Source organism: Pseudophryne corroboree, chromosome 9, assembly GCF_028390025.1.
Source record: "Pseudophryne corroboree isolate aPseCor3 chromosome 9, aPseCor3.hap2, whole genome shotgun sequence".
NCBI classification, from domain to species: domain Eukaryota; kingdom Metazoa; phylum Chordata; class Amphibia; order Anura; family Myobatrachidae; genus Pseudophryne; species Pseudophryne corroboree.
In genome coordinates this window covers 18,730,987-18,746,272 of record NC_086452.1, presented here as the reverse complement: position 1 = coordinate 18,746,272, position 15,286 = coordinate 18,730,987, and the positions used below count along the sequence as shown (strand labels likewise).

At 49.3% G+C, this 15,286-nt stretch overlaps 1 protein-coding gene across 1 annotated transcript in view; it reads right to left on the bottom strand.

The window, feature by feature from the left end:
* The window catches only part of LOC134957578 (vitellogenin-1-like), a 215,095-nt gene that overhangs the window by 33,289 nt on the left and 166,520 nt on the right, over positions 1 to 15,286 (bottom strand). Inside the window, exons 26-29 of the mRNA XM_063939575.1 lie at positions 6,389 to 6,598; positions 5,868 to 6,010; positions 5,642 to 5,780; positions 4,333 to 4,465 (exon numbers count right to left, since the gene is read on the bottom strand). Coding sequence (XP_063795645.1) covers positions 4,333 to 4,465; positions 5,642 to 5,780; positions 5,868 to 6,010; positions 6,389 to 6,598 — 625 coding nt within the window. The remainder of the gene's footprint in view (positions 1 to 4,332; positions 4,466 to 5,641; positions 5,781 to 5,867; positions 6,011 to 6,388; positions 6,599 to 15,286) is intronic.

Genomic DNA, 15,286 nt, shown 5'->3' with positions numbered 1-15,286 from the left:
CAGGCACAGCAATGAGATAGGGCTCCCCTGTCTCAAGTGCCCTGGCCCCCCCGGACTCATAATCAGCCCCTGGGGGCATGCCAGCAGCTGGGCATGCCCCCTCATTGACGAAAACGGGGCCCTCCCGTGAAGCCACGCCCCCTTTTCGCCGAGTGTGTGTCCCTCCTTCTGCCTGGAGAAAGCTCCTGAAGAAAGCTGGGAGGTATGCACCCCTGCCTGTGCCATGCCCATACTATCTGCTTCTGCTCCTAGTCTCCTGTAGATTTGGCCTGATCTGTGACTCATTTGACTAACTCCGCTCACTGTTGTGACTCCGCCCAGCGTTAGCAAATGAATCACAAAGTCACAGATCTGGGCTATTATATAGGAGATATATCTATATATATATACATATATATATATATATATATATATATATATATATACAGGTTGAGTATCCCATATCCAAATATTCCGAAATACGGAATATTCCGAAATACGGACTTTTTTGAGCGAGAGTGAGATAGTGAAATCTTTGTTTTTTGATGACTCAATGTACACAAACTTTGTTTAATACACAAAGGTATTATAAATATTGTATTATAAGACCTTCAGTCTGTGTGTATAAGGTGTATATGAAACATAAATGCATTCTGTGCTTAGATTTAGGTCCCATCACCATGATATCTCATTATGGTATGCAATTATTCCAAAATACGGAAAAATCCGATATCCAAAAACCTCTGGTCCCAAGCATTTTGGATAAGGGATACTCAACCTGTATATATATATATATATATATATATATATATATATATATATATATATATATATATATATATACATACTAGGGTCTCAATCTCTGCTGATAAGGTATCTGTCCACGCTGCTACAGCGCTGTAAAGCCATGCCGACACAATCGCCAGTCTCTGAGTAGTGTACCAGAAAGTGTGTAAATGGACTTCAAAGTACTTTTACTACATGCTATCTGCAGGATCCCTGAGGATAGCTGTTAAGTCAGCGCTACCTTTTTGGCAAACGTGACACCCTAGGGCAGTGATTTTCAACCTTTTTTTACTCGCGGCACACCGAACAACATTTTAAAATTGCCAAGGCACACCATCAGTTCCTCACAGAAAAAAACACATTGGCCTACACAGAAAAAACAATCACATTGCTCCCCACATAAATCCTATTGCTCCCCACATGAATTATTCACATTGTTCCCCCCATAAATCCATAAATTCTATTCTCCCACATAAATCCTTTTGAAATCCTATTGTTCCCCACAGGAGAAATAACATACCAAATATTAGCCCCTACCGGTCAGCTGTCCTCCTCCCTGTCCTCAGTGGCAGGGGTTGTTCATAGTGGAGTGCTGCGAATACTGAGCAGCGGGCGGTCGGGCAGGTGTGGATGTGGGTGGGCAAGGAAAGCTGTGTATGCAGGCGGGAACTGGAAGATGTGTATGCAGGCGGGAACTGGAAGATGTGTATGCAGGCGGGTGGGCTGGCTGGGTGGTGAGACGCGGCGGCTGTGACCTATGATATCACATTGTTTTCAAGGCATAAGTCATGGCCGCAGCACGACTGATCCTCTAAGAAGAGCCTGGGCCAACAGTTCACTCTGACGGTGCAGGAAGCTGCTCTGGCTCCGCGGCACACCTTGCAACTGGTCGCGGCACACTAGTGTGCCCTGGCACACTGGTTGAAAAAGCCTGCCCTAGGGGAAGATTCCCATCGTATCCTGGTCCTAGTAGGGAAAGGATACTCCCTGAGAATTCTTTGTGGGAAACTGCAGTCTCTTGTCTGGAGATTCCCGCTCTTTTTCATCATGAGAGGAGGGAAATTTACCTCAGCTTTCTTCCCCTTAAACATGTGTACCCTTGTGTCAGGGACAGATGAGTCATCAGTGATATGCAAATCATCTTTTATTACAATAATCATATATTGAATACTTTCCTGCCATTTTGGCTGTAACTTTGCATTATTGTAGTCGACACTGGAGTCAAACTCTGTGTCGATATCAGTGTCTATTATTTTGGATAGTGAGCGTTGTGAGACTCTGAAGGTCTCTGTGACATAGGGACAGACATGGGTAGATTCCCTGTCTGTTCTCTAATCTTTTGTGCAATAAATTTTTCTTAGCACTTAATTTCACATATCCAAACCATACTTACCTACATTCTGGCTGCTCTCTGCGGGAGAGAGCAGCCAGGTCGGCTCAGAGGGCGGGCAGGGGAGGCTGTGACGTCGAGGAGGGGGTGGGCCGGAGGCGGGACGGGGGCGGAGAAAGGGTGGAACGGGGGCGGAGCAAGGGTGGGTCATGATGATGCCTCTTTAAGCCACGCCCCCGCTCTGTAATGCCGCGATCACCGGCATTACACTGCAGGGGGCGTGGCTATGATGACGCGATTCAGCAAGAATCGAGTCATCAACTGCCCGGACCGCCCACTTTACACATTAAGTAGGCGGACTGGCAGGGGGGACCCCACGAATCGGGAGACTTGCCTGCTCTTACGGGGGGCAGGGAGGGTTACCCGATTTTCGGGAGCCTCCCGGCCATTCCGGGAGAGTAGGCAAGTATGATCCAAATAGGTGTCGGCGTTGTCGACGGAGACACCACTCACACACACATTTGCTCCATCACCTCCTTAGGGGAGCCTTTTACCTCAGACATGTCGACACACACGTACCGACACACCACACACTCAGGGAATGCTCATCTGAAGACAATTCTCCCACAAGGCCCTTTGGAGAGACAGAGAGAGAGTATGCCAGCACACACCCCAGTGCTATAAACCCAGGAATAACACAGTAACTTAATGTTAACCCTGTAGCTGCTGTTTATATAGATTTTTGCGCCTAATTAATTATGTGCCCCCCCCTCTCTTTTTACCCTTTTCTACCGTGTATCTGCAGGGGAGAGCCTGGGGAGCTTCCTCTCAGCGGAGCTGTGGAGAAAAAATGGCGCAGGTGAGTGCTGAGGAAGAAGCTCTGCCCCCTCGACGGCGGCCTTCTGTCCCGCTTAAATATACATTTTCTTGGCGGGGGCTCATACATATATACAGTGCCCAACTGTATATATGTGTACTTTTGCCAAAAGAGGTCCATATGCTGCCCAGGGCCCCCCCCCCCCCCCCCTGCGCCCTGCACCCTTACAGTGACCGGAGTATGTGAGGTGTGTGGGAGCAATGGCGCACAGCTGCAGTGCTGTGCGTTAGCTCAGTGAAGAACGGAGTCTTCTGCCGCCGATTTCGAAGTCTTCTTGCTTCTCATACTCACCCGGCTTCTGTCTTCCGGCTCTGCGAGGGGGACGGCGGCGCGGCTCTGGGATCGGACGACGAGGGTGAGATCCTGTGTACGATCCCTCTGGAGCTAATGGTGTCCAGTAGCCTAAGAAGCAGGACCTAGCTTCAGAGAGTAGGGCTGCTTCTCTCCCCTCTGTCCCACGATGCAGGGAGTCTGTTGCCAGCAGAGCTCCCTGAAAATAAAAAACCTAACAAAATACTTTCTCACAGCAAGCTCAGGAGAGCTCACTGAACAGCACCCAGCTCGTCCGGGCACAGATTCAAAACTGAGGTCTGGAGGAGGGACATAGAGGGAGGAGCCAGAGCACACCAGAATCTAAATTCTTTCTTAAAGTGCCCATGTCTCCTGCGGAGCCCGTCTATTCCCCATGGTCCTTACGGAGTCCCCAGCATCCACTAGGACGTTAGAGAAATATAAATGCTTTAGTTCCCCTTGCACGGCAACATGACTTGTTCCAGATACAAAGTTCCATGCATTTTTTTGCATTATAGCACTGACAAACAGGAAAATTCATGTTTGTAAGTAAAGCAAATTAGCAAGCAACTGGGCAAACCCATGTTGCACTGCAGGTGGGGCAGATGTAATATGTGCAGAGAGAGGTAGATTTGGGTGGGGCGTGTTCAAACTGAAATCTAAATTGCAGTGTAAAAATAAAGCAGCCAGTATTTACCCTGCACAGAAACAATATAACCCACCTAAATCTAACTCTCTCTGCACATGTTACATCTGCCCCACCTGCAGTAAAACAAGGTTTTGCTCATTAGTGTGCTTTTTTGGTTTGCCGACAACCCTGACATAACGCTCTTTACCAGTTTCTATCCTGCAATAAAAATCTCCCACCTGCAGTGCAACATGGTTTTGCTTGAAAATGTGCTTTACTTACAAACATAAATCAGGCCCTCTGGGGGTCATTCATGACTATATAGACACCACAATGCACATTATTAATGTGTTCTGGGACACTGGTTGGGAGGCCAATGCCTATGAGTTTCCACAAGCCTTACATCATTAAATATCATTTTAGGAACTGAAGAGTCTTCACCTTCTTGAGTTCTTCTGACCATCGATGATGTTTCTGGAAGACTGGTGAGTTGGATAAGTTGAACATTTTGTAGCCAGTGAGCACCTAGTGAAAGATCCATTGGGATAGGAATGGCCTGCTTATAGAACGTCAGCTGAGGAAAGAGGGAAAAGGATGGAGTTATCTGCTCACAGTTATGGGAAATATTGGGGTGTATAAGGAGGACTACATATACCATGGTGCAGCAGGACTGTCAAACCAGGTGACCTCTGGGTATAAAATGCACTGTATAAAGTAATACTAACGTATATTTGAAATACTATACAGAGCGTACATGTCTTCAGTCTGAGTCAGTGGCATCACTAGGGGATTGCGGACCGCACCCGGGAGTCACCCTCTGAGGGGATCAGACCAAAATGGCGGCTCCTCCTCAGTGAGTGGGAGTTGGGTGCTGAAGAGTGACGTTATCATGCAGAGCCCGGCTCGTCACTGAGTAGAAGCCGGCAGTTCCGTCTCTGGGGGCAGCCCAGCTTCTCTGGGAGTGCTGGGCACAATCCCCAGAGTTAGGAAAACAGGCGCAACATCATGCCCCTATTTAGTATCACATGACTTTGGCCAGACTCACTGGAAGATAAAGGTACAGTAGGAGCTGCCACTGGTCTGAGCCATGTATTTCCATCATTGAAATCAAGGAAGCTCTGGTGTTTCTTTCCTATACAGGCAAGGAATCTGCTTTTGGACTTCTACCTTTATCTAGCTGTAGCCGTATTGTGCATAAGTACAGTTAGTAATTTTAAACATATTCATTTACATAATTTCAACAAAATTCTAGAATGGATTAAAATAAATAATCAGACATCGGTGGGGATGCATCGAGGGTCATTTTGTGGTCAAACCTCCGATAATGCTGCTTTACGAGGTTTGGACATTTTTCGCACGTGCACCAAGCTCCAAACTGCGATACAATCCAGAGGTATTATAGCTTCATCTGAAGATGGTGTTACCAACTGAAGCCTATAGGCTTCTTATTGCACAGTTCACTAAGAGGGATCCAATCAGATCACCTCCCAGTGTCCCAGACCCCGCGTGTCTCAGCCGACACAGATAGGAACACCCGGAACATAAACCCATAAGTCCTCTCATCTCAAAGGACCAGGACAGCTTTGGCTTCTCTAGGGAAATAGTGCTAATGTATATAATAATAACACAACTGAAGTGTAACTTTGTGTCTCAGTATAGAGTGCTGTCACTTCTTGTTTTCTTCCTTTTAGCCAAGTCACCATTTGAGCATACAGTATCCTTCAGCATGGTCATATGGAGGACCACTTACCTCTGGCGTCTTCAGGACAGCGTCCAGCGTTTCTGTGGAGGGGGCGGCCACTCTAAGAGTGACTTGGCGAGGTGAATTCTTGTGGCGTGTCTCTGAAATCCCCAGTGTGTATGCTACACCCGGGACAAACGTCATGACACTATGGTGATGAGAAGATATGTTACAGTAATTCCCTTCCTGGCGGCATCTTCTTCCTCCGTGTAAAGTGCAGAAATTATAGAAATACCTCTCAACTGCACTTTTCAACCAAGTTGGCAGCCTTTTCCACTGCCAGGACAGCTGCACCGCCGGAGACCCAGCAAGTCGCCCCGTAGATACTCCAGCTGCCAATCTGTAGTCTTTGCAATTTTCACCCCATCTGACTACTGCCTGTAAGATTAATATAGCATAAAGATCATTTGCAAAGGTGCAGTGAAGACTCTGTGTTGTGAGGTCACACACATATACAGTAACACAAATGCACATTGGGCTTAGAGGTGGATGGATTTGTGATTTGCACACATGACACTTCGTATAAGGTTTATAAATTCCTCCTGATGCTATAACGGCATGCTAAGAACAGAAGGATGCAAAAAAAACCCAATTTATTTAGAAAAGATGCAGGAAAGCATGTACAGTACACACTGAAAACCTACTCTTTATTTTTCCGTTTGGGGTCAGGGAGGCAGCAGCGACAGAGACCGTTCTACAAAAACCCAGTTACTGTACGAACTGCTTCCATCTCTGAGACAGGCTTACGTTCCTTACCGAGGCTTTGCGGTGTCCAGATATCGATGCATCAAAACATGTCTTCCAAGAACTCTTTTCATCCACGGAAGCTGTGACCATCTGTGCCCGAGACTTGACTGGATGAGAGTAGGCCGTGGTTTGGTAACCTTGATGCTGGCCATTACTCATGATCGCTTTCACCAGCAGAACAAACCTGGGCTGAGCTGCGGCTGGATAATTCTGCTGATACTGTAGTTACAAGAATGGAATTTTTTTTATTTTTCAGAAAAAACTGATTAATATTAAGATTTCCAAGAGGTTTAATATTTCACTGATTGCTTGCTGTAATTTAGTGGAAATCCAAGATTATAATAAGATATACAGTAGCTGCCTAGTGCTTCAAAAGAGCCCACAATAGCTCCACCACCCCCTCCTACATCTCCAGCCTGTCTACACGCCCTCCTGGCCTTCTCTGGTCTTCACTTACTGCCACCTCGCCTCAGCTCCGGTCACGTCCTCTCACTTGCACATTCAGGATTTCTCCCGTGCTGCCCCACTGCTTTGGTACTCACCACCTTTCTCTATCAGCACCAGTATACAACATATAAAAAAAATGTTTTATGTATGTATGTGCCAGGTAAACAGGAGAACTACTGAGCCGAATTTGATGGGGCTTTCACTGAAATGTTCTTGTAGATCCTTCAACTAACATAGGCTATGAATCACCTCGCTTGAATGTTAATTGGCTAATTAGCACACAATATTAAAAAATAAAATAAAAGGTGTGAGGACATCTTGTGCCCAAAAGTAGAATTCACACACCACACATATACAACAAATACGTAGACACACACATACACATCTCTCTTTATCTATATTCTTTATCTATATTATCTATCTATCTATCTATCTATCTATCTATCTATCTATCTATCTATCTATCTATCTTGTATATATAAAATAGTTAATTTGTATGTATGTATGTATGCGAAAAACTTGAGAACTACTGAACCGATTTTAAATCGGGTTTAAACTGAAATGTTCCTTTAGATCCTCCAAGTAACATAGGATATGAATCAAAGGTGCGCCAGTACAGGAGAGGGCGGGGCAAAGGGGCACCAGTCAGTGTCGTGGGGTGCAGTGTGCAGAGGAAACTAATACCATTTGCCCGTCGTCTGCATGCCCCTGACTGCAGTGCTGCTGACTCGGGCAGGTGCCCCCTCCCTCCCCAGTACCGACACATCTTCTTTGTATACTGTTTTCCTAATTGTCCCCCCCCCCTGAATCCGCCTATGCATGCGTAAATTGCTGCCATGTCACTACCACCACCAAACCCAAGACAAAAAAAAACTGTGCAAGTGAGACAAACTCAGTTCTACGTCTATAGCACACCCGGTCTCGCGGGCATTGTGCGCGCCGGCTTCTTATGCGTCGGACATGTCCATGCGATCTTTAAGAATATTCATAATACAACATCATTGCACTTTCGTTAAGATATCTGTTTTTATTTTTCAATGGTATTTCATTGCTAAAGCAAATATTACTCAAACTAGGTGCTTCATCGCGCCCTACGGGCGCTCTTCACACCGTCGCAAGGGGCTACGCCCCCTTAACCCTTGCATGCCTTTCTGGGGTTTAATATTTGTATTATATGGAGTATTACCTGCATTCCTTTGTTAGTGGTTAAATATTACACAATGAAAGGGCGTGCGATGGTGAAGGAGGCGCAGCCCCTTGCGACGGCGTGAACAGCACCTGCAGGGCACGATGTACAGAATGTAGCGGGTGCGGGGGGGACTGCGGATGGTGTCTGTAGATGCTGCGGGTGGAGGGGAGGCAGAAGTGGGGGTGGGGCCCGGATGGGGATGGTTCGGGAGGTGCTGCGCGTGGGGGAGGGGCAGAGGAGTGGGGGATGCAAATGGGGGAGGGGTCCGGAGGCACCGCAGGTGGGGGAGGGGCAGGGGTGCCACGGGTGGGAGAGGGGCAGGTGTGGGGATGTTGTGGATGGGTGAAGGGTTCCGGAGGTGCTGTGGGATGGGAAGGGACGGGTGTGCCGGGGGTTGGGTAGGGGACCGCAGGCACCATGGGTAGGGTAGGGGCAGGTACGGGTGTTGCGGCGGATGGAAAAGGAGGTCCGGAGGTGCTGCAGGTGGTGGAGGGGCAGGTGCAGGGGTGCCATTGGTGGGGGAGGGGTGGGTGAGGGGGGGACCGCTGATGGAGGAGGGTGTCTGCAGATGCTGCGGGTGGAGGGGGGCAGGTGTGGGGGGAGACGTATAAGGGGGGTGAATGGTGGAAGGGGCCTGGAGGTGCTGTGGGTGGTGAAGGGGTGGAGGAGTGGGAGCCACGGGTGGTGTAGGGAGGCACAGCATGTGGGGGAGGGGTGGAGTGCCGCATGTGGTGGAGGGGAAGGTGCGGAGGTGTGGTGCATTGGGGAGAGGTCTGGAGGCGCTGCGGGTACTGTACATGCCATAAAAGGTAGTTGGAGGGTATGCAGTAACAGGGCCAGGACAGGGGTGACAGGGTCAGTACAGGGTTGACGGGGCCAGGACAGGGGTGACGGTGCCAGTATAGGGGTGACGGGGCCAGGACAGGGGTGACGGGGCCAGGACAGGGGTGACGGGGCCAGGACAGGGGTGACGGGGCCAGGACAGGGGTGACAGGGCCAGGACAGAAATGATAGGGACAGGATAGGGGTGACAGGGCCAGGGTAGGGGCGGCAGGACCATGACAGGGGTGACAGGGCCAGTATAGGATTCACAGGGCAAGCACAGGGGTGACAGGGCCAGGATAGGGGTAACAGGGCCAGCATAAGGGTGACAGGGCCAGGATAAGGGTGAAAGGGCCAGAATAAGGGTGGCAGGGCAAGGCCAGGGACATGACAGAACACAGGGCACGGGAGAGATTGGTATTAGGGACAAAACAGTGGTGACAGACAGATGTGTCTTACCGGAGTCACTGCTGCTGGCTGCTGCTGTTCCATTCCAACCTGTTGGGATCTGCTGCTGCTGGAGACTTGGCATGGCTGACTCTCTCAGGCTAGAGTCCTGCTTTCTCTGCCAGTCCGCATCCCTCCCCCCCTCCTCAGTCACACACCGCAGACCTCGCGCAGCTGCCGGGCACTGTGGTAAGGTGAGACTGGAAATGACTGGTTAGCCCCCAGGAGATGCTGCGGCTGGAGGGAGGAGGGGTTCATAGCATGCACGTGGCGCGGACCTCACGGCTTCCGGGCACTGTGGTAAGGGGAGACTGGGAGTGACTGGTTAGCTCCCAGGAGACGCTGCGACTGGAGGGAGGAGTGGGTCAGAGCCTGCAAGCAGCTTGGATTTCTGCAGCGCTACCCGCCAGCTAAAGTGTGTGAATGAGCTGGGCGCACTCCACTGCGGGTGGCAGCGCTGCAGCTAGCGGTGGGGTTGCCGGGGCTGGAGATAACAGAGGCAGTATGGAACCTGCACAGCGGCAGGTGCCTCACTAAACTGCAGCTAAGAAGCGTGGAGTGTGTCAGAAAGTGACGCTCCTCCGCACCAAAGAGACCCTGCTGAGTATGCCGATGTGGGGGGTCAAGCACACAGTGAGCCGGTGCCCGTCTGTCTGTACGACATACCCCTCACACACCCCCATACCTCCCAAATGTCCCGATTTTCGCGGGACAGTCCCATTTTTTGGGGTCTGTCCCGCTGTCCCACCCGCGGGTCGCAGTGTCCTGCGGTGGGGGGGGGCAGTTGGAAAGCTCCTGTACTCGCTGTTCTGCTTAGCAGAGCAGCGGTGAATAGTGGAGACAGAGGGAGAGGGGGCATCAGGGGGTACGGATTAATGGGGGGTTCCAGCAGCAGAGCCGGATTAAGGGGGGGGGGATACGTACCGTTGGCCCCACAGTTTTAGAGGCCCCCCCGGCTGGAGTAGCTCTGTCCCAGCTCAGAAGCTCCCCCCCCCCCGTCCTGCCAGCAACAGTGGCAGCATTGTGCTACAGTCAGCACACGCTGCTGCATATTGGCAGGTCTGTGGTGTTGCAGGGAGGCAGCAGTCTCCCTGCTTTCTTCTCCCTGTGCGGGTGTGTAGGGGGGAGCGACCACCTCCTCTGGATTTAGCCCTAACTGAGGGGCCAAAATCCCATAAAAAAATAAAAACAAAAATCGGAATTTGCATAAGGGGGCGTGGCCGCGCGGGCCGCGATTAGGCCACGCCCCCAACCCCCAGCAGGCACAGCAATGAGATAGGGCTCCCCTGTCTCAAGTGCCCTGGGCCCCCCGGACTCATAATCAGCCCCTGGGGGCATGCCAGCAGCTCACAGAGCGCTGGGCATGCCCCCTCACTGACGAAAATGGGGACCCTCCCGTGAAGCCACGCCCCCTTTTCGCTGAGTGTGTTTCCCTCCTTCTGCCTGGAGAAAGCTCCTGCAGAAAGCTGGGAGGTATGCAGCCCTGTCTGTGACATGCCCAATGTCCATGCTATCTGCTTCTGCTCCTAGTCTCCTGTAGATTTGGCCAGATCTCTGTGACTCATTTGAATAACTCCGCCCACTGTTGACTCCGCCCAGTGTTAGCAAATGAATCACAAGGTCACAGAATAGGGCTTTTATATAGGAGATAAGTAACTAGATGATATTAAGACAGACGCATGAACTAAACAAAAAATGTATCACTGAATAAAATGAATAATCACTCGGCATTGATGGGCACTGCTAGTCTTTTATAGGGGCCCTTACCACTCACCTCATGAAAGTCTATCAGCCCCCCACATAACTCATTAGACTGCACCTCTGGCCACCTACCCACTCTCCTTCCCACTTCACTCTCCTTCTCTCTCCCGGACCATCTCTGTCTCTTTGTGTTTGTTTTCCTATGTTATTTCATTTTATTGGTGCAGAATTGTTAATTCTCACTGCAGCATATAAAAGATTAATACATTGTAATAATATTAATAATAATAATAATAATAATAATAATATAAGTTATGATCTATTAAAATTGCCATTTTAAAAGTATTGTTTCCACCTAAAAAGTAGATACCGGCATTTCTGTGCAGGAAAGGGTAACCACCAAAACTGGAAAATCCTCTAAACAGTAATCCATAACATTACGTAGTTGGGATCCAGTGAATCCATTAAATACGAGTGTTGTCAGCGCTCCTCCTGGAAATTGTTAGGTTCCTGGTGCTCAGAATAAGGGAGATGTTATGAAGTGAGTCCAGAGCACCAGGACGTAATACTGGATTTGGTGAAATGGAACGGGAATAGCCCCTGGCACCCTACCTCTGTTGTTTTACCCGTGTTGTCAATTCACGCTTGCAGGACTATGGTTTCTTGGGCCCATGGTAGCCGCGTTTGAAGGGCGGATTAGGTCTGCCCAACTCCAATGCCCCCTCAGGTCCTAAAGAGAGACAAAGTGTGAACTGAGACAGGGTAATAACAAGGGGCCCTCTAACTGAAACAACCAAAGCCAGGGGCTACTAACTAGCCTAAAACTAAATGTATGTGCGGCTTGCCGCCAAAGGAAAAGAACAACAAAGGAAATGCTGACCACACGCCGACACAATACTTTTGTGTACCGGCGGTGACAGCATAAGCAGAACCCTCTGCAAAACACCAGTGACAGAAATAACCAAGGAATACAGTGGCCTAGGCCGATGGACGCGGCAGAGCCGCTACTCACGGAACCGGCACAAATACTGGCAAACGGACAGGAACCCCCAATGCTGCCGACACAGACTCTCAGAACTGGAGGACAGGCAGAATCCCAAACGACAGACCGGTGGACACCAAGAAGCCAGAAACTCGACCAGGCACAGGCAAAGCCACAGGACCTCAGGACAGGAACGCTTCACGGCAGGACACGGGAACTGACACAGGAATCGACACAGGAAGCAGCTAGTCAGACACTGCTAGACAGGAGTTCAGGAATTGGCAGGAACAAGCTCAGAACTCAAACACTCTGGAAGACTGGAAACCTAGAAATATCACCAGCATCTGTGAATTGCACTGAGCCAGCATATAACAGAGAGGCCTAATTAATTATGTCGTGCAGCTGCCCTGTTGCATGACTCCAAACTGACAAGATGCAATTAGCAGACAGGTGAGACCACCCACATGGAAACAGGCTGCAATTACACAGACTCACCACTGACAGCAAATAATAATCTTCTAAACCAGAGCAAAGGGAAATCCTGGCCTGCAAGAGAACTATAAACATAAAATAGGAATGAACCACTACCTGTGGTTCATAACAGTATCCTCTCCTTAAGGGAGAGCTCCAAGCACCCCATGACACCCACGGGGAACCTAAACAGAAGTATAACATAAAATACCTAACCGAAATGCAAAACAGGAATGAGCCACAGCCGTGGCTCATAACAGTACCCCCCCCTTGAGGAGGGGTCAAAGGACCCCAAAATTCAGACTATCCAAAACAAGGGATACAAAAAAAAAAAACCTGACACACTGGTCTAACAGACAAGAAAACAGAAACAAGCTGTAACAACAGCTTGTAACAGTGCCCTCCCCTTGACGGTGGCCACTGGACACAAGACAAGGAGAAAAAAAAAATCTTTTTTTTTTTATATATATCAAGGCAAGAGTCAAAAATTATTTATTTTTCTTCTTCTTCTTCTTCTTTTTACAAAGCTCTTTAGGTCTGACCAAGGTAATTCCCCAAACATTGTCTGAACTGATGGTACCACCCAGTAAGGCTGCGTTCAAATCAGAAATGGGTTTCTTACCCTTGGGAACTGAACTTTCAGGCAAAGTACTATTATTAGAAGAAGAGAGAAAAGCACATCCTGCAGTCAAAACAACGGGCTGAGACTCTTGTGCCAAGTCTACAGTATCCGGTGAACTCTCAGCAGACAAGATGAGTGACCTAGAGAAACCTGAACCAATTTCTTTGGAACCATATCTTTTAATAATTGCATCACTGAATGCTGGGGGATCCTGAAGAATGGGATCTTCAGCTTTCATTAGGCTGGTCGCCAACTCAAAAGGCTCTCCTCTAAAGGAATAAATCAGATAGAGCACAAGGTTCTCCGAAGTGATGCCCAGAAATGCAGTGGCAAACGCAGGATTTGCATGGTTTTTTTTCCCAGAACTGGGTGGAGCCAATCACGGGGGTGGGGACTGAGGTGACCCAGTATATGATGGCTCCGTAAAACTAGTGTGTCTGTGTGTGTGTGTGTGTGTATATATATATATATATATATATACACATATCTACATATATATATACCATGTGTATATATATATATATATACACACACACACACACACACACACACACACATACACATATACATAGCATATTAAACATGCATACACACATATATATATATATATATACATACATACAGTACACATATATATACACATGTATATATATCATATGTGGGTGTGTGTGTGTTTATATGTATGTATGTATGTATGCATATACATGTGTATATTTGTATGCACATGGATATACATGTACTATAATTAAAATAAAGTAAACTTTTATTGCACTTACAAGTGCCACCAGGAAGACAGCAGGCTGCAGAGGACGCTAGACAGCCATTAATAATAATTTTTTTTTAGTGGAAGGAGGTTTCTGGGTGCTCGGAAACCCCCCCTGGGTGCGCCACTGAAATGGTCTAGACAACATAATGATGTAATAGTGTTTGTAAAGCGCAAGAAATTGGACTAAGTCCCCATCAAAGATTATGGATGTTGCGATATAAACAGAGTCAGGATCTGTTTCCTTCCCATCTGACTGACTAGAGTGCTTTGCTAGGACCTGGTCACTATTGACCTTACTCGAGGCTGAGACTCTCTGAACCCCACCTGGGGCAGTGACTTTCTGAACCCCACCCGGGGCAGTGACTTTCTGAACCCCACCCGGGGTAGCGACTTTCTGAACCCCACCCGGGGCAGTGACTTTCTGAACCCCACCCGGGGCAGTGACTTTCTGAACCCCACCCGAGGCAGTGACTTTCTGAACCCCACCCGGGGCAGTGACTTTCTGAACCCCACCCGGGGCAGTGACTTTCAGGAACCCCGCTGGGGTCAGCACCTCGGATTCTTTAACTGGGACCGAGCCGTCGGCCTCCCCCACTGGGACCGAGCCATCGGCCTCCCTCACTGGGACCGAGCCATCGGCTTCCCTCACTGGGACTGAGCCATTGGCCTCCCTCTCTGAGTCGATAATTATCGAAACTTCTCCCGGGACTATGACTTCCGGGACTTTTGCTGAAGCTATAACCTTCAGAACCTCCACAAATGCTATGCCTCTTAAGTTCTTTCCTGGGGAAGCGACCTCTAGACCCTTCTTTGAGGCTGCGTCTCTCGAGACCCCACTTGGGGATATTACTTCAAAGATCCCTTCTGGGGTTTTACTTCTCGAGTTTCCTTCTAGAACTATGGTTTCAGATACCCTTTCTGGGGTTGCACTTTTCAAGTCCCTACCTGGGGTAACAGCTTCTGAGACCCTTCTGGTATGGACACCTGAGCTATAAAATTTGATGTCCCTCTATAACCTAGAGCATCGGGTACCGCTCCAGCACTCTGGGCATCGGGTACCGCTCCAGCACTCTGGGCATCGGGTACCGCTCCAGCACTCTGGGCATCGGGTACCGCTCCAGCACTCTGGGCATTGGGTACCGCTCCAGCACTCTGGGCATCGGGTACCGCTCCAGCACTCTGGGCATTGGGTACCGCTCCAGCACTCTGGACATCGGGTACCGCTCCAGCACTCTGGACATCGGGCACCACTCCAGGACCCTGGGCATCGGGCACCACTCCAGGACCCTGGGCATCGGGCACCACTCCAGGACTCTGGGCATCGGGCACCACTCCAGGACCCTGGGCATCGGGCACCACTCCAGGACCCTGGGCATCGGGCACCACTCCAGGACCCTGGGCATCGGGCACCACTCCAGGGGTGTGCAACTCTGCTTGAACAGGAAAATCAAGAGAGGAGA